The sequence below is a fragment of the Rhipicephalus sanguineus genome, chromosome 7 (assembly GCF_013339695.2).
Source record: "Rhipicephalus sanguineus isolate Rsan-2018 chromosome 7, BIME_Rsan_1.4, whole genome shotgun sequence".
In the NCBI taxonomy this organism is placed as follows: domain Eukaryota; kingdom Metazoa; phylum Arthropoda; class Arachnida; order Ixodida; family Ixodidae; genus Rhipicephalus; species Rhipicephalus sanguineus.
In genome coordinates this window covers 167,134,368-167,154,448 of record NC_051182.1, presented here as the reverse complement: position 1 = coordinate 167,154,448, position 20,081 = coordinate 167,134,368, and the positions used below count along the sequence as shown (strand labels likewise).

The 20,081-nt window shown below is 44.0% G+C and overlaps 1 protein-coding gene across 9 annotated transcripts in view; it reads left to right on the top strand.

The window, feature by feature from the left end:
* The window catches only part of LOC119401015 (uncharacterized), a 63,481-nt gene that overhangs the window by 11,537 nt on the left and 31,863 nt on the right, over positions 1-20,081 (top strand). For 4 of the 9 annotated variants that reach the window (XM_049418100.1, XM_049418101.1, XM_049418102.1 and 1 more), the window contains exons 3-6: positions 10,125-10,186; positions 11,954-11,992; positions 14,453-14,488; positions 15,191-15,290. In XM_049418100.1, coding sequence (XP_049274057.1) covers positions 10,125-10,186; positions 11,954-11,992; positions 14,453-14,488; positions 15,191-15,290 — 237 coding nt within the window. Of the gene's footprint in view, positions 1-6,181; positions 6,354-6,671; positions 6,717-8,196; positions 8,288-10,124; positions 10,187-11,953; positions 11,993-14,452; positions 14,489-15,190; positions 15,291-20,081 lie in introns of those variants that run through there. The other 5 variants (XM_049418105.1, XM_049418108.1, XM_049418106.1 and 2 more) reach the window with 4 other exon arrangements.

Sequence of the window (20,081 nt, the reverse complement as noted above, 5' to 3'; positions counted from 1 at the left end):
ATATGAGAGAAAATTCGTTAACGCGCAGCAATTATTGTAAACTACTGTTTTTCTCAGTCACAGTTGAACGCGGGCTCTATGTTGTGCCCGCGCTCCTCGAGCCTATTGCTCTGACGAATAAAGAGTCGGTAGCCTCTGTTTGCTGGCATTATTGGTTGCACCTCATATTGTTCCCATATAGGAGCTTCAGAACAGCTCCAATCACGAGGTGCCTCGACGTACGCTTGGTAACAACCTAAGAAAAAATGTAAGCTCCGCCCACATATTGAGGTGTGCCTGCCCTTGACCTGGGAGAAAAACAGTCGTGCTAGCTGGTTTCCGCTCGAACACATAAGTACATTTTTCGGCTAATGTAAACACTACGTATACATTAAGAGTTAAAGGTTCGTCATTACTACCCAAAGCAGAGCATTAGGCTAAGCAGCGATGCCAGAACCTCAGACGAAATTCCGGACGTTCAAGTTTCCGACTAAAACCGCGACACGAACGTGTGTCGGTATGGGAATGTCAACCATCTGAAACGTTTCGAGAAGTGCTTGACGTCACGAAAATGAGTAAGCGCTAGGGCGGGGCATCTATGCAAATTCTCTGTGGGGGGACAGCGATGGCTCCGGCCGGAGCTGACATTTTTTCTTATAGTCGGATACAACCAAGGAGGTTTAAATAACCTCTTGGATACAACTTTAGAGGTCGCGGCATTTCCTCCTCAAAGGCGGACGCACACGAGCCTAGGCCAATGGGCGCGCACTCTAGAGTGACGTCACGATCGGACGGCCTTCGGAGAACATAGCCGAGTGCACGAGCGGGACTATTTCTTTAGTCGCGGAGGCGATCAGCTGCCGCGTTCGGTCATCCGGGTGGGGGCCTCTCCGGACTTCTTGGGTGTATCCGACTATAGGTTGCAAACCGAGTATAGCTGCTACAATTTCGCATTCCCGACTTAGCATGCTGTCGAAGCCTTGTTCTTGGTTCTCATTGATTATCGCACCATTAACGAGAGAGAGAGAGAGAAAGACAGCTTCGGAGTATGCGAGGGAGGTTAGCCTACTCGCGGTAGGCTCATCTACCACCTCAGCCCGCCTAAGGATAGCCTCCTGAAGTTCGGGGTTGTAGCTGCGCATGGCAGCCTCCACGGCTCTCGACCCCCCGACTACATAAAACTGTACAAAGCTTAGGTAGAAGGGGAGGGGTTTTTACATTGCCCCATAACGTCCGCTAGGTCCGCTGTGCTAGCAAGACAAAACTTCTAATCTTATAGCGTGGTTGGTTGAGAAAAAATAAGGCAGAAACGAGATGAACAATGCAGTTAATTTTGTTGTCTTGTAGCTGAAGGATTGGTGCCCGGCTTATGTCGTCGTCGTCGTTGGCAATGACAAAGTTACCAGCTGAATTTACTTGAGGGAACTATGGCACAGCGATAAATCATACGGCAGCTGAAAATGACCGAAATTCTGGGTTTCCTTAAATGTGCCGAAACCGAGATATCACGTGAAACAGCAGAATATGCCAGGACAAAGAAAGGAACCAGGTAGAGGGCGGAACGCTGTTTTGTGGTGTTTTTTTTAGGGGCGAAGCTCCTTAAGGCGGCACCCGTTCGTCCCTCGTAGTCGTAGTCGTAGTCCGTAACCAGTCTTACGCTTTGACCTCCAAGGTGGTGCCGGTGGGAGATTTTTCCTGTGCGTTGTTGAACAATAAAAAATTCGCAGCGGTAGCTAAAAGCCGACTTCTGTCTCTCATTCCCATTAGCAGCCATTCTTTACCTCCAAGCACGGTGTAAGAAAAATAATTTAGGTGTGGACACTCCGCCCGACGGCGCGTCCACATAATGTTCGCCTCTTTCCTCCTCTCGGCCCCCATGTCGCAGCGCCTCCCACGCAACCGCGGCCGGCGCATGTACTATATAGAAGACGAGCTGCGTGCGTAGCGTCCGTAACAGCGTTGCGCACGTGAGAAGTCAGCGAGCAGAAAGACTGCTCACGCGCTCTAAGCAAGACGCCGCGCTTTTACGTACGCAACGCTGTTAGGGACGCTATGTGCGTCGGGTGCGCCGTTTACACCGTGGCCGTATGAAAACTCGCCGTGAAAAAATGCAATGAGGTGAAAAAAAATGAAGAAAAACGCGCGTTCGCCTCGTCGCAATAGGTTTCTTAAGCCCCCATGTCGCAGCGCCCCCCACGAAACTGCGGCCGGCGCATGTATTAAAGGCGAACATTATCTGGACGCGCTCTCCTTCGCGGCGGGCGGAAAGTGTCCACACCTAAATTATTTTTCTTACACCGTGCCTCCAAGGTAGTGCCTGGTGAGATTTCTCCTGTGCGTGATTAACAATAAAAATTTTGTTCAAAACGCCGTTTATTGATGAAATAACCAACGAAAGACGCCAGATGTTTTGTAAAAGCAAAACGGAAGAACGCCAGATGTTTTAAAGCAAAAGGAAAAGACGGCCAGCTGCTTAACGAAAGAACGCAGATGTTTTCTAAAGCAATGGTTTTCTAAACAATGAAAATTCGCAGCGTACATGTAAAATTAAGTGAGCTGCAAGTCGTCATAAACTCACTCGAACCTTTAGTATAAACGCGCCTATCTCACTCGGTGATGATGTACTGGGCAGAATTCACGGAAGATTCACGGTTTACCGATGAACCTCCGCAGCTTAGCCCACTCATCAGCACTCACTCCGTGGATATGCTGTGATTTTTTTTTCTCTCTTCTCGTTTGTCTTGCGTTCGCATTGCTGAATATTCTGACAAGATGTACCAGCCAGCCCTTATGAACACGCCGCAGGATATGATCGTCGTTGTGGTGAACTAAGGATTAATGTTTACCGTCTGATGTTGTCAAATCTACACTCAGCACAGGCGTTCTTAGTACGTGTGTAGTTTTACTATATCTTTGAACTGCTTCATTTTTTTTTCTCGAAACTTTACTCACTAAGATGCATATATTCTTAAAGGCTCGACTTTGCAACGAATCTTCCTAGTCTATACACAGAAGACAAAAATACTCTGCGTACATAAATAATCACCACAAAATTTAGCGTTTTCAGCGCAACATTTTATTGAAAACGATCATTTTGCACGTAGCCATAGAGCCGTTCGAAGATAAATGAGGGGCATATAGTCGGCTACAACCTAAGTATTAATGTAAGCCCCGCCCACAGCCGTCACTGTCCCACCCAGAGAGAATATGCATAAATTACACCCAGTGGGAATAGTCTACTCACGTGACGTCAAGCACGTGCCTCTCGCGAATTTCAGGTAGGTGACTTTGCCATACAGACACATGTTCGTGTCGCTAGTTTTCGCTCGATAAAGTGAACTTCCTAGTAAACCACAACAATGACTCCGACATCACTGCACAGCCAAGCATAATATTTTAAGAAGGGACAACGAACTTTTAGTTTCTTAATATATAAGCAGTATTTACATTAACTGCGAAAAAGTACTCATGGTTAGAACGAAAACCACCTAGCACGACTCTCTTGCAACGATATGAATGGCATGCGTGCCGCAGTTCTGGAGGCGCAGCTTGTATTTATTCTCAGGTTGCAACTGACTGTAGTTTATAGATAAAACCGCATACGAAACCGTAGTTCCTGCATACTGGCTGAACCGTCAAGTTCTCATGGGCACTAGCGTCAGAGTACCCCCTAATAGTGGATGCAGGAAACTGTGGCTTCAAACGTGACCTCCGAGATTGGCTCCGGCAGCGAGCCGATCGCGGAGGCTGTGGTTTTATAGCTGCGAAGGCTGCGAAAGCTGCGTTGAGAAGAGATATCTTCCTCCGCGGCAAGCAAGGAGCAGCCTAACATGGATGAAGCTTTGAATGAATAATATGCTCTGTATGCGGATGACACATATCAGCAGTCAGCTAAAATGATTTCTATAGGCTAGCATTTACGTGTCCTATGTGCATAAACATATTGAAACAAATGTCTTCGCGTCATTTCGTTCAGAAATATTTCCGGAACATTTGAACGAAGATTGGAGGACGGAAATGTCTTCGCGTCATTTCGTTCAGAAATATTTCCGAAACATTTGAACGAAGATTGGAGGACGGAAATGTTTCCGAGTAACATTTGTGTTCAATAATAACATGGACGCACACTTCCTGCTGAACGTCAAGACTTCTAGACAATACTACAGTGCTCAGCGTATAGAGCTGTTGCTTGTTACTTGACCTTCGTATCACGCTGCTTCAACCACGCGCATTATTACGTTCTCGAACAAAGCTGCAGTCACAGCAAAGCTTACCCTTAAAGCCTACTAAAGAAGAAACACTGAATCAATTTCGAGTACTCAGCTATACCTTCAATGGTTCATGAAAAAATTTTATCCTCCCGTTTGCAGAGCGAAGGTACAAGAAAATGTGTATGGATTTCTCATAAGGAAAGCTTCTTATAGAACATGGAATCACCGACCAGGACGCACTTTTCGTCGGATTTATTTCGAGCTTTGTACTGCAGACGGGTGAATGGAGATTGTTTTTTGCCTTGAAGGGCAAAGCCGCGTCTTTTTCTTTGAATTTCGCGCTAAAACTTCGCTGCTCATACGACAGGCATTCCGAAGTATCTTCTCGTACACTCCTGGAGATAGTTTTGGAGTGCTAGCCTGTAGATCACTTGAGTTACGCTAAGATTTGTTCTTGCCTATAAAATGGGTATAGGCTAAAAGAAAGCACGTGTCATGTCGAGTGTCTCTTGTACACACTTTTCGGACACTCAGAGATGGGCACACGAGTCCGGAAATCAGTCAAACAGAATCTTACAGCCAGGCGCCAGGAAAAGGTTGTCCAGCCTTTCTACATTCGAGACGTCTTGGCCCCTTCCGCACTTCCGCAGTGCTGACGTGCACGTCGACCTACCCAGACAAAGTAGTAGGACATGTCTTTAAACGAATTGCGGAAGACGCATTTAAGTTGTTTATAATAAACAATGAGTCGAAAATTGACGCAGTTATCAGTCAAGGAATACCACCGCCTGGCACTCGCAAAATGCATCGTTGAACTCGGTAGATCTTTTGTTTCGAAAATTTTCATAAAATATATGTTATCACCAATGTCTGTACAATGAACTAATACCTTCTACAATTACATTTCATCAGGCCCAAAGCCCGGGGTTCCAGCCCCCCCCCCCCCTCGAAGTTCTGATGGAGGGAGTGTTTTACCGACAATAAATATTTAACGGTATAGTGTTCTTTAAAATAGTCCAAACCTTCAGCAAGTCCTCCCCTTGAATAAAGTTCCTAGCTATATACGGGCCTGCATTTCATAGCGACCAGACCATTCTCATAATGATAGCACTCTACAAGGAAGAACTACCGTACTTCACACGGGTTCTTAGGTGGGTTAGTTGGTTGATGAACATAGTGGCAGAAGAGTCACACAGGACACACTGCTGTGTCCTGTGTGTTCTTCGTCCCGTTTTCTGCGCTCTTCTGCCACAATATACCGTACTTCTTTGCAGCCCTCCCAACCCGCTCCCGCTTACAGTGTCTTTAATACAGAAGAGGGTATACGCACTAAATAATAAACAAAACAACCGGTGGTAAATTGTAGCAACGGAATGGATACCAAGGAATGGAAAATGCTGCCGAGAAGGGCACAGGGTTACATGGGGGTGGCGAAATTAGGAGATCTACAGGCATAAAGTGGAATCAGCTCGCGTATGACAGGGTAGTTTCGAGATCCATATAGGAGAGGACTTCCCTCCTGTAGTGGACATAAAAATGGGGTGGGGATGATGAAATAAATAAATAAATAAATAAATAAATATATATATATATATATATATATATATATATATATATATATATATATATATATATATATATATATATATATATATATATATAGATAAATAAATGAATGAATGTAAGAATGAATAAATAAACAAATAAATAAATAAATAGTCCGTCTGTATGCCTAATACCGTGACGTTTTCTGACGCCGATGGTACGCTCCTCTACATGTTTCCACTAACAATATCATAATAATAATAATAAAAATGTCACTAAACGATGGAATTCCTTGTGGCAAGCCCACGACCCTCGATTAAGCTAACCGCATGCACAGAATGTCAAACCAGCTGAGCAAAGGTGTTGTTATTCGCAGCTTTGGCGCCGACGCAGAGACGTGGCTGCGCTTTGAAAATGCCACTGCGATCACTCTGCGGGGTGTACGATGCACGTGCACGGTTGCAGATGAGGACACCACCGCGCTGTTGTGAAGCATCATTTGTATATACGGAGTTCGCATACAAGCGCGGTAGGTGTTTTCTTGCGTGCTCGCACATTCCGTGCCCATCGATCACGTGGAACGCGAGAGAGCTGACGACTCCCGGATAAACACCGAAGGTAAGGTGCCTTTCAAGGGACACTAAAGTGAAACAATGAAACAGCTTGTACTGATAAATTAAGTTTTGAAAACTCTTCTATACGGTTAATTTCACTGCCGTGGGTTAATTACCAAATAGGAAATGAAGGTCAAAGATTCAATTTTGAAGTTCGCGCCGAAATCTTCGCACATGGATGTCAGCGTGACGTCACGGATTTTCAATGTGTGTGTTTTTTTTCACGCTTTTACCCCATTGACTGAACGCTAAAAAGGTGTAAAATTTTGGTGTCAGTGATGTTCATTTACACTGCGCTGGGCTTGACGCCTCAAGCTTCAGGTTCAAGCTCGGGAAGCTAACGCATCAATGTGACACGCTCCATTAAGTGAGTCTCCAGTTGCTGATATCTAAAACAATTGATTACTATAATTACTGTACTAACTACGTCAAAGGTTCCTCGCGGTTAGCTTTTACAACGGCTTCAAGTACAAGTGTAACTGGGTTCTTGGTGAACTTGTTTTATTTCTAGCAGAAGAAAGGGGCACTGCAGTCGCTGAACTATCCATCGCTCTTGTAAAGTTTTCATTGAATTCATTTTAATAGTAGTTGTAATTTCGTATTCAGAAACAATGAAACAAGTCAGTTTGCATATATGAGGGAATTTTAAATGCTACGAAAGGCTTCTCATTTGCAATGCCAGATCGCGCCGTCACTACGAATAGATATTCGTAACGTGACGTGACGCCAACAGGCAAAAAAAGAGTGTTCCACACTCGCTGCCATGGCTGCGACTGGCGCTGACTAATACTCCCAGGTTTAAATGCACATATATACCCTATAAAGTGGACGGGGGGTTGACCGCCGCCCTAGCTCAGTGGTAGAGCATCGTACGCGTTATTCGAAGGTCGCAGGTTCGGTCCCTGCCAGCGGCACGTTATCTTTTCGTCCACTGTACTTTCTTCACACTTTATCCTAATTGCAACGAATAACATCCCCTATACTTTCTTTGGCATTATTGTCTGTTAGTTCTCATTAATATTGTGCCTAACTAAGAAACGAGCCCTTAAAAGTAACCACGCATATATGTCATACGCTGAAAAAGTATGGGATCAGTGACTCCGAGGATAAGAAATTTGAGGGTGAGATAACACCCCCGTAACCAGTTAAGGGAGAGAAAATGATAAGCGTTTATGTATGCAACTCATGGAAGAGTTGTAACGTCCTGAACGTGATTTGTAAACATGTGTCCTGTTCTCTTTAACGTGGCGGTGACCGCGTATATGTATAGCATTTCACTACGAATAAGCATCACGGTTGCAAATTAGTGCCCGCGTCTGCGGCCCTACAAAACGCAATAAACGCATTTTTGTATGAATGTATACATACATACAATACAAGCTGCAAACATTACGAGTGGATTTGACGCCCCCCCCCCCCCCTTTCTCTGGCTGCGCCTATGACGTGTTACTACAACGTAGAGGCAGGCTTACAGAAGAGACTTGGTGGGCAACTTAATCACTAGATTAAGATGCACTTTTATAAAAAAAGTAATTAATGTTGTAGCGCATATTTTGTCTGGAGTATAGTTTCACGGGACAGTTCGTACATGTCCCAATTTATATCCTAGATATTTCGTCACAAATTTTAGCTAGGGAAAATTTTTATGGTCACATAAAAACTGACCCATACACTGCTTCTGGCATTCTGGTTTGGTTCCCTGGAGTAAGACGCTTCGCGTTAAAGAGAGGGGGAAAGAAAGGTGGTGCTTCATCTACACCAAACTCCTTGATGACTTTGTAAGTTCGAATACGCGAATAAGCCTGACCATTTTATCTTTTCACATTTTTATTCCTCACCTCTCATAGCGCAATAAGATGGGCACACCGATGGACGTTCCGCTGTCAATCGCCCTGGTCGCAGCCATGATTTCTTCTCCTGGAGCTAACGCTGAAAATAGTAAGAATAATTTGTAGATTGCTCGCATGCTCGGTATTAAGATGATCACATCTAGGTTTCCTGCAAGCGAAACAGGCTGCCGTTTCTTGTTTAACTTACATATCGACCGGTTCATTATGTATCTTAAGCGCGTTAAATTGTACTGTCTGCTTCTTCTCGGTTTTGCACAAGTCGTGACGCAATCTAGAAAGAAGGGATGAACCAATTTCATTCACTGTAGCTACTAATTAAATCACTGTGATCAGAATGCAAAGCTGGACTAGTTCGAGTGTTTTGCTTTATAAGGCGCTAGAACTACGGCTATTAAATAGTTATTAGGCGGTAAAAAATTAAAAGCATACACACAGAGCTCACATGAACCGTGGAATAATGTAGAAAACGTTAGTATGAATGAGTGATCGTCGCGATAACAAATTTTGCCGGACAGCGCGATCTATCTTCTATGCATCTGTTTGGTCATTGCATTAACAATGTCACATAGGTGAGAAATAACAGTGATACATAAACATTGCCCTGCATGAGAACACCAGAGCGAGGAGGTATAGTAAATTTATAGAGTAATTTTTAACACATACAAATTGCCGGCAGCTAGTTATGTAAGCGAATATACATTCGATGATGGCTTGCAAGACTCTAGACTGCAGCGTGAGGATGGGCCGTGAAAAGGCAGCGAAAGCCTCGTCAAAGTCTAAGAAAATAGCGTTAACCCTAATGTTCTTTTGCAGAATGTTAGCTAAACTAAGAGCAAAAATATATGCATGCGTATAACGCCTTTCGAGTGGTACAATAAATAGTTAACTGCAAAAGGCGCGGTCAACTTCCTTAGTATAATTAAACTGTATACACCACCCAATACAACGTCACTTCCTCCTTGACTTGAACACTGCATATGTCGTAATATATTACGTGCTTTATATAACGCCACCGAATAGACTGAACACGAGTTTCGTATTGGATGTTCCAATACGGATTATGTAAATTGTTCACAATATAAAAGAAAGTTCACTTGGAAGTCCATCCATGCACGTTTCTTGCCTTTGCACTTCAATTTGCAATACAGACTATCAGGACCTAATACACAGCGATTGTTCTAGATTTTGAAATATCACAACTAAATTTAGGCTGTCAATTTTTGTAACACGGCTTCGTTACCAAAATCGCTAGGTTACCGATTCCGCAGCTGAGTTGACCATCCTCCCGGGACAGTGCTAAGTAATATCTATACAGGGTGTTTTTTTAGACAATACAGATTTTAAATAAAAATCCTATGACAGTAGGCTGTTGTCGTTTTCACACACGCACTCCACGTCGAGGCGGAAAAACTTTGCCGCAGTTACAATGACACCAAAAGTGCGGAGAGCTGGGATTGTTGGTTGTCCATGATTAGAAAAAACAGCGCAAAACCACAGGACACACAGGACACACCGGACACACAGGACACACCGTTACCACTAACAAAAACTCGTTAATTAACTTTTTAATTATTGACTTAAGGGCACGTGTTTATATTAGAAATTTGTAGTGCGTACCACTTTATAGCATACCTATTTTAGGTATGCCAAAAATTGGTACGCACTACAAATTTCTAATATAAACACGTGCCCCCAAGTCAATAATTGGAAAGTTAATTAACGAGTTTTTTTTTTTGTTAATTAGTGGCAACAGTGTCATTTTAACTGCGGCAAAGTTTTTCCGCCTCGGCATAGAGTTCATGTGTGAAAGCGGCAAGAGGCATACTGTCATAGGATTTTTATAAAATATCTGTACTGTCTAAAAAAACACCCTGTATATGCACAACAAACGCTTGCACGCATCAAGAATCCCATTTATTTTCCAGATGAATTAGCACGAGTATCCTGCCTTCATTTACGCTTTCCCGACCTCCTGAACATAAGTCACGTAAGCCATATTCTTACATTATATCATTTACGTGAACCAGCGAACAATGAGATTTGACGTTAAAAGGTTCAACAACCGATTCTTATAAATGTACCCGGTTTTAAAAAACATTAAGTGTCACGGACGAAATGCTTACCGGTTAGAGTGGGCAATCCTACATTATGGTATAGGGCAGAAAGCGCGGTTCAACATTGTTGTTAGCAGTCGCGAGCGTGTTAATATGTATATGTAAAAGCTCGTTAATTGGACCCTCGTTACTTCGAAAAATCAGATAATTCGGACATGTTCCTGGTCCCGGCCAGCACATGCATTGTTTAATGGCACCAAACTCTCGTTAATTCGGTCACATTTGGCCAACCCGGTTGATTCAGACGATCCTCGGGGCTCGCCGAGCGCGAAGCGCCGCAAATGTGCGACGCAAAATTGCGACACCGATGTTCGCAGACAACCGAAACGAGGCGGCGCTGTGCGCATCGCTGGAGCCGGCACTCAGCAGCTTCGTTTTAACATTGGTTTTAACTTGATGCAACGCGCGCAATGTCACGGAACTCAAACATGGCGGAAGCTGATGAAAATGAAGAGCTTTCAGCAATCGTCGGTATGCTGGCATAAAACTCGATTGCTACATCGTGATGGACGAACTCTCAGTTGCCGGCTATTTTACCTGCGAAGGAACTATCTTCACGTGCGCGTTGTGGTAGTGATGGTATACGTTATAGGGGAGGTGTGCAGAGCGCGTTTATGGCTATAATTAAACACGGGAGTTTGGCGCCGTGGTCGCATTGAGAACGAAGTCACAGGATGACGAAAATTGCGGCTTTAACTTTGCTCTTGTACAAAAGAAAGTGCAGGATTTACGTATTCAGCAAGAAAATGAAAGTATAAGGATGTAAAAAACATTTGTTTATTCTTTCCTTGATACTTTCGATAATGCGCCATTAGGTTAATTCGGTCTTTTTTTTCCGGTCCCGCGAGATCAGATTGAGCTTTTAATATGTCTGTGTGAATGGACTTATGTGGCTATGTGAAATGGACTTCGTGCAGAGTGATTTTTTTTGTGGCTTCACTGACTCAAGCTGCGTTTGCGTGCGATTTCTTTTTTCAGTGATGTGGTTTTCCCACATATGTATGTAAATTTGTATACATATAGCGACACATAACACGACTTGGTGAAGTCTACACATAAAAGGAGCTTTCAGCGAAAGCTCATCTTATGTGTAGACTTCACCAAGTCGTGTTATGCGTCGCCTTGTGTAACCTTATTCGACGTCTCTGTGACTGGACATTGTGGCATTTTTTAGCGTTATTGCGTGTAGCGTCATTTGTTGAAACATTGGTGCTCGTGTGACAGCCTTTTATGTGAAACCTATGCAGTGTTAATCTGAACAACTGTGTCTTGTGTCGTCCTTAGTGGCGCTATGTGAATGGACTTCGTGCATAGTGATTTTTTTGTGGCTTCACTGACTAGCTGCGTTTGGGCGCGATTTCTTTTTTCATTGATGTGGTTTTCACTAATCCTATTATCCGTGAAAAGAAGTAGCCGGCGCTATATAAAAACGAAAACACCTCCTAAATAACGTGTAATTAAATATACAGATTACTTCGATAAACAAGCGATATAAATTCGTAAGATTAACATAGCCAACTATTTCAGTCACTTATTTTGAGTCGTTGTCTGAAAAAATTGTTTTACGTATTGCGTACCTGTATAAAGAATCACAGTTCGTCAGGATGCAGCTCAATTCCTTTTCCCTTCGTCCAACACAGTGCTTAGGTAACGTGCTAGACATGTGCGGTCGCAGAAAAGTAAGTATTCATTCTGCTTTTCTTTCCAGTTTACAATGTTAAATTATTCTCTCATATGTTGCTCAAAGTTTCGCACATCAATCATAATAACGGCTCAAGGCGTACGAGCTTTCTTTAACGCGAAGCCGTCCCAGCATCCCTAAAGCACACAAGCACTTAGCTTTTAATGAAATAGTGCATTTTATTGAACGGCTTATTTGGTTGTCTAAACTTGGGTTTTTGCATTCCTAAAAGCATATATGCTTTAGGATATTCTGCCGCATAAGGCACGGAATTTCGGCTCATAGAGTGTCCCCGACGAGCGCACCCATGGATCTGTCCTTCAAAGCATGCAGCCAGTAGGGTTAAAGGGCCCCTCACCAGGTGACCTAACGAATTTTAGTTAGACATTGCAAGTTGTTGCGAGCCCAATAAAGAGCATTTTGCCACAAGAATTTTTATAATCGGTCGGTTAGAAGCTGAGAAAAACAATAATTTGTAGCGGCGCGAAACCATGATGCGAGGAGGCGAGCTGCAAACCCTTGCCGCTCGCCCCGTGTAGCCTTCGCAAGCCAAATCCCTTCCCTGCCCTCTTCGGCACGCGAGCAGAAGGATCACATAACGCATACGCATGAACACGTCATGCGCACAAAATGTCACGAGCGCATGACGTGCCCGAACCAGCCCGAGCCCCCGAGACGCGAGCGGTGCTTCATCTCTGCAAGTTATGCCGAATGCGCCCTCGCCGATGACTTGGCTTTTAACCTATTACTGAGCACGAAAGCTGCAACATTTGTACGGACGCGAGACTAGTGGTGTGCTGCATGAACATAGTTAGACGCGGGAGGATAAATGAGCCTAATGAGCGCTGGAACGCGGTAGAAAATTAGTTTCTTTGCAAAGGGTGGCGTCTGCACGATGCGCAAGGCGCGAGAACACGAACGCGTGCGAAACGGAGGTAGATTAGTCTCGAATCTCGCTGCGATTCGCAGTAAAAATTAAAAAAAGAAAACGCACACATTTCGTTTGTGTGTTTTATTATTGCTCTCAAGTTTTATTGATCCATTCAAGCAACAAATTACACAAACTACACGTCCTGTCAAATAATTATCGCAGTGTCACGTGCTACTGTTGGCGACGTCAGAGCACAGTCGTCTACGTAGAGGAGCGATGTCACAGCACTACCATCTACGTAGGGCCATTCTCTCATGTACGTCATCCCCTCATTCTCTGGGCGCGCGGACGCGAGAAGAAGGGAAAGCAGCGTTCAGCTTGAAATTTGACCCATTTACGCGGCGCGTAGCGTTGCAAATTTTGGCAGACGTAATCGTGAACGCCCAGTCCATGCATTGCGCTCGTCAGCTCAAAATTGTCAAACCTGGTGAGGGGCCCTTTAAACGAAATTTAACTGAAGAGGTTGTAAGCACTGTAAGCAATATTTCCAACATGTTGCTTGATTTTGTTATATTTGTAAAGTTCAACCTACCTCATCATTGCATTACTGGCACGTGTCACTTGATATGTGGCCGTTCTTGGCCGATTCCATGATATGGGTGTGAGCAGTTAGGACACGGAGGGCATGGAAATTTGAAATTCACTTGCATGTATGCGTAGCACTTCTCTTTGCAGAACATTTCTGTTGTTGACGACGATATGTCATTGGCTTCATCCATATGACATCGCTTCATCTGCGCTTAATGTGCGCATCTGCATGAAATGACGAAAAACCGTTCGAATTTCTGCATAGCTTGAGAACGGCGCGCATAAAGATAGTATGACCTTAGATTTGGTACCTGCGCCGTTGAAGAACAAAAAAAAAAGCGTAAAGTTAATCTTTACTTTTACTTAGTAGTGTAGCAGTTGGCCATAAATTGCTTGCTTCTGTACTGTACCACAACGTCTCTGACCACTCGAAAAAGAAAAAAAGGCACACCTTGGCGTAAAACAACCCTGTCGGGCATGGTTGTCTGTTGAGCATACTCCTGTCTACCTCGCTATAACCTTACAGCATTTATAGCACGGCGTCATCCGGCAATCTGGTAATTGTTTCTTTTTCGCAGGTACATTATTCTGTCAACGCGCTAACATTTTAATGTATCATGTACTGCACTGGTTCTTCAAAGGTCTACAAATATCTTCAGCGCGAAGCAGTTTTCATGCAAGCCCGAGCGACACGACTTGAAATACACTTCTGACACAGTTTATTTATTTTTTCTCGAATATATATGTGAGCAGGGTTGTTTGCTTGGATTCATAAATATGTGAGTTATGTATGTATCTAAAATGCAAGTATGTATGTTATAATGTATTTGGAATATATGTTATAAATGCATAAATCTATCTTTACGATGCGTAACACATTGTAAATATACGAGAGATTGAGCTGATAATTGAACTCTGCCACTAATAATTGACCATATCCCAAAGGAATCGTTTCTGTAAGGCCTGAAAATAAATCCTAACGTGCTATATTTCCCGCAGCCTTACATAGTACTGGCCCTGCAAAAACTTGGCAAAGTAAGTATATATGCGTTCTAATAATAATAATTGTTGGGGTTTAACGTCCCAAAACCACAATATGATTATGAGGGACGCCGTAGTGGAGGGCTCCGGAAATTTCGACCACCTGGGGTTCTTTAACGTGCACTTAACTGACAAATGTATCGTTTTCGTCAGGCGTTACAGAGGGAGTTCTTGTTAGGCTTATTCCCGCTTCCAGGTGTGTTTTTATGTGATTTGTTCATAAATTAGTGAATTCATAAACAGTGAGGGCGACTGCTCGTTCGACGGTTTTTATGACGAAGGAATTCAGTGCTGATAAACGGACGTTCATTCTTGGGTGCTATACATTATTTAACTTTTTTTTTACTGCACACCAAAAGTTACCCCCCCCCCCCCCAATATTTTCCCTCAATTTTCTCTGGATTTTAGGTAGAATATCTCTCGGGATATTACGGTAGTCTGTAAACAATGCCCTTTTTTAACCAAGGCTTTTATGAAAAGTTGAACCAAATATAATTCTATACTGCATGCCGCAGGGTATTTGAAAATTTCGAGTAAAAATCAACGCAATTAACTGAGCACGTTAAGGCTCGTTTTGTATTGCAGGAAGTGTGTTTCTCGATTGTATAGCTGCGCTACAAGTGTGCAGCAGTTTTTCGCCTACAAATGTTACAGGGAGTGTAACATGCTGCCCAATACTGTTTTTTCTTCTCACAGTGCATCATGAACGCCATATTTTCCAGAAGATCGTTGAAACTCATCCTCATGGCTTTGAAAAAACCCATAATATTTGCATTCAAAATGTTACTTCCAAGAGGTATGCGCTTGTTTCGCTATATTTTTAAAAAGTACGTTTGAAGTTTTTACGAGCATATACGTATAGAGTTGCTTCAATTTCGAAATTCCTCAGCACGACACATCTCCACAGTTCAGGAATGGCCAGTCGCAATGAATGCGACGTTATCTGTGCTTTATTAGAAAATTTTTAGCCTACTTTAAAACAAGAGGATGTAGGATAAGTAGGAGCCGGCTATCCTCAAACAATTCACTCGTTACGCAATCAACACAGAAACCATATACAAACAAACAAAGAAACACAAAAAAACGCAGAAAATTAAGGTGAATTTTGGTGAATTGTGTTTACCGATCTTGCAGACATGTTTCGAATATTTTGCCATTTCCCTTTTCGTTCTGGTTCCTTTTTTTTTACTTTTTCGCTGCTCCGCTGAACAACGCTGATATTTCTTACTGAAATCTTAAACAACGAGCCATAACTTACGTCGCTACGTTTTTATAATTTGCACATTGACAACGTGTTTAATGCGTGAGCACACTTGTATTTTTTATTTATATTTACACGCAGATGCACATCTATGGATGTAAATAAGCGCAGATGTTGTATATGCATAGATGTGGATATATACCCGTATCTTGCGCAGCTTTGCTGCCCAGCAAGCGCGCGAAATCTATGAAGCATTTTGTATCAGTTTAGAAGCTGACAAGTGCGTGAGTTTCCCGTCACTGGCGTTACATGCAAAAGAGATAGAGTATCAGAAGCGACATTGCAGGCATCAGTGTTAGTAGCGCCGTCTGCACCTTGTTGAATGTTTTGCGCATGTCTGTACAATTTCATCGCTTTTGTGTTAGTAAATTTTCAGTTGATGTCTAGCGCCCATCCTGTCTACGCGCCTCTTTCTCTTGTGCTTGTTCCGCTGCGCTTGCTAAGATGCACAAGTTCTACACCCACCAACTAGCCGAAATTTCCGCGTTGAGTAGAATACAGATATGTATTGTTCCTCCGTAGACCACTCGTCCATTTACATATTTGCTGCAAGCTCGTTGTCAAACTGTGGGGATTGAGGCTTGTCCGTCGCCTTTGCGCGGGTTTTTCGCCTACTTCTGCCGTCCACATGTCCCATCATGCCGCTCCCCTCCTCCGCCGTCCTACGGCGCTGGACGAGCGGGGGTGACGTTAACCCCCCTCACCCCGGCGCCGGATCTCGACGGTGGCGTCGCGTGCGTGTCTCGCGAGACGTTTCGCCAGTTTCGCGCGCGGCGGGAAGAGACTCTCACTTTGGACATCGTATAGGGTAAGCACGTGTTTGTCTTCCCGTCCGTCGGCTCCCTTGTTCTTGGTGTTCGCTCGGACGGAGTTCGCTAACGGTGCCTTGCGCCAGCGGCGAGCGCTTACCTTACGTTGTCCCTTCCGAACGCTTGGCCGAAGAGCAGTGCAGTGTGTTCGCCCGTGGTCATATTCCGCCGAGCCGCACTTATCGAAAGCCAACGCGAACGGAGTTTGCCCTCCCTCGAGCGATCGGGCCCTGTGGCCGCTGATCGTGAGGGTACGCAGCATGGCATGGTCGCGAGGGACCTTTTCCCTTAGCGGCGTGTCGCCGTGAGCCATTGCCCACGGAGACGTGCTAGCAGCACCCTTTGTTCTGTATTTTAGCCCGTGGCGTGGTTGAGCCTCTTTGCTTTTCCCGCCGCCTTTGGGAGCGGGCGTGGTACGCTAGGCAATAAAGTGCTGCGGATTGCGAGAGCAGTGCTGTGTACTTGCCGCGCTGCGCTCGGCGCCTTTGTTGCCCGAACGCACGTGTGCAGCGGCGCGCTAGTTCACGCGAGGCGTCGGAAAACGCGGCCCCGTGGCTCGCTAAGTCCGAACCAGCGCTGGCCGTATTCCTGCGAGATATACGTGCACACTACAAACAAAGGGGGCGGGAACCCCATCAAGCTGCTGTTGTGTAATTTTCTTGTTCCTTGCCCTTGCCTTTTATTCCAGTTTTTTTTATTGTAAACAAGGTAAAATGTGAAATGTAGTTGATAGTTGAAATAGAAAAAAAAACGCAAGCTTACAGGGAATGTCTCTGGGATTATACCAACCCCGAAAGCGCAGTCTAAAAAATATAGGACTGTGGTAAAAAAAAACAAAATTCATTAATTGGCAACGCCAAATCTAGAACACAATGCATACAATGCTGTTTGAATTTGTTCATACTTAATTTCAATCTCACATTCACGTAAATTTTCTGCAGTAAGTTTTGGGCACGGAAATATAAAGTAAACTTTAATTGGAAATGACTTCATAGCACTTCCTGCTCGGTGAACAAGCGTTGGGAATCTCAAGAACTAAATCCATCCGAAGGAGATCCAAAGCATGTACTTTCCATCATTCCCACAGTGGTTGAAGCGCCGCTCACGGAGCTCCACATATAGAGCCAGATTCCCCTCCAGGTTTTGCATTATGAAACTATATATGACACACAGTCTCCAGCACCGATGAATAAAAGCTATGATAGCTTCAATGTTGCTTGAGTTAAAATTTACTGCTGAATATACGTAAATGTCATAAACATTACTAGATGGGTCAATAACATTATTTATTTATTTATTTATTTATTTATTTATTTATTTATTTATTTATTTATTTATTTATTTATTTATTTATTTATTTCAAAATACCCCTGAAGGCCCCCGAAGCGTATTACGAAGCGGAACAGACACATGAGGCAAATCAATGTATTTTTACACAATTTAAGACAAGGTTATACAAAAAATTCGGCAGATCCCACGCATTGTGGGAATCGGTTTCATGTGAAGCAGTCAGCGAGTACATCTATGCTGTATTTGATGGCTTTGAGCCAAACGTTACGAGGTCGACCGACGTGTTTTTGTAAGTGTAGTAGCTGTGTACACATCGTGGCCTTACCAGGCACGTCGACAACACTGGCGTTTAAAGGGTAACATATATGGTGCGACGTAACGTCAGCCCTCACGTTAGAGTACATACGTCAGTATTATCAAAACTAATGCACTTTATGGTGCATTCATGTGAATATCATACCTAACGTTCGTTAATGTATTGCTCCGGGGTCGAGCAATGTTTCAATGTAGCTTGCGTAATCATGGGAATACAAATGCAATGTTTATTAGACTGCTATAAAGGCGGAGCCAACATTGGAACCACAGACGTTAATCTGATATGAAGCCTTCATCGTAGGAGTACATATGTAGTGTTTATTGCGTTCTTGTAAAATTAGATAGCCAGCACCAAAACCACAATCGACGTTACACCGACATTACGCCCGCATAGGATGTTTTTGCAAACCAGTTTATAGACCTGGCGTGGCTCTGTGGTAGAATACTTGATTGCCACACAGAATGCTTAGGTTCCATTCCTGCTGAGATCGTAATTTTTATTCTTTCCATTTGTCGGGTCAACGCTGCCGATGTCGGTCTTAACACGAAAGTGTTTTATGCCGGGGTCCACCAAGACTTTCATGACGTATTTCTGTCACGGAAGTACGTCAGCAAAATGAACGCCATCAGATGGCAAAGAAAAAAAGCTACATGAAAAAGTTCCGTTGACGGGAATCGAACCCATGACCTCTCAGTCCGCGACGACGGCTGCCGGGTGTTTAGCCCACTGAGCTACCGCCAATTGCATTGCGGAGGCGACATGAACGCGCCTTTTATCTTTCACACTTGCCTCTCACAGTGCTCTTGGATGGATGGATGCTATGAGCGTCCCCTTTATAACGGGGCGGTGACATCTGTGCCACCAAGCTTGAAAAAACAAACAACAAAAAAACGCGCCGTTGTAACGACCATCGGCGCGTTTCCAATACAAGTTTAATTTCGTCAACGCTTTAACACACTTTGATCGGCAATGGCTACCCCAGTCGTTTTATAAAAAGTGAAGAAAAAGCGCGCAGCTGACCCCTCTGCCAGGGCAACGACAACGAAGAAGCGGGCTTCACTCCCCTATGCACGAGGCGTGAGCGAGTCCCTTTCAAGAATATTCCAAGATTACGAAGTCTGCCACATCCCCTCAAGAAAGCTGAAACAACAACTCGTTCGAGTGAAAGACCGACTTAAAAAGGAAAGATACCCTGGCATCGTCTACAAAATTCCGTGCCAAGATTGCCGTGCTATATAGGCGAAACTGGAAACTTTAAAAGAAGACTGCAGCAGCACCGTAATGATGTAGCCAAAAGGCACACGATTTGGAACGCCCTGGCAGAGCATAGTGAAAAAACTGGACACTGTCTTGATTGGCAATCGGCTTCCATCATAGAAAAAGAGAAAAAGTTATCATCCCGCCTGCTCATCGAATCTTTTTGCATACAATCAACTCACGATAAATCGCAATAGAGCGAATTTGGGAATGTTGGTGTAGCATAGTGAAACACACAGCGCGAAACTACGACGGGGACACAGAAGGTGTGTGTTTCCTTCCTGTGTCCCCGTCGTAGTTTCGCGCTGTGTGTTTCACCACGATAAATCGGACACGGGGTCCACTCCCTGAGGTATACGCAAGCGCGTTGCACCTTTCGACGCATATATAATAAAGACCAGCATGCATTCGTTCATTGTGAACAAGGCACTCGTGCTCCACTCCCTGAGGTATACGCAAGCGCGTTGCACCTTTCGACGCATATATAATAAAGACCAGCATGCATTCGTTCATTGTGAACAAGGCACTCGTGCTGGGCGCCGAAACGTCAATTCTGTTGTTGTTTTATTTTAGTTGGCGAGTGTACGTTTTCTTCGACCATGATTTTTCCTCGCCAGACGAGTTTTCGTCAAACCCTAGACTTCTTTAACGCAC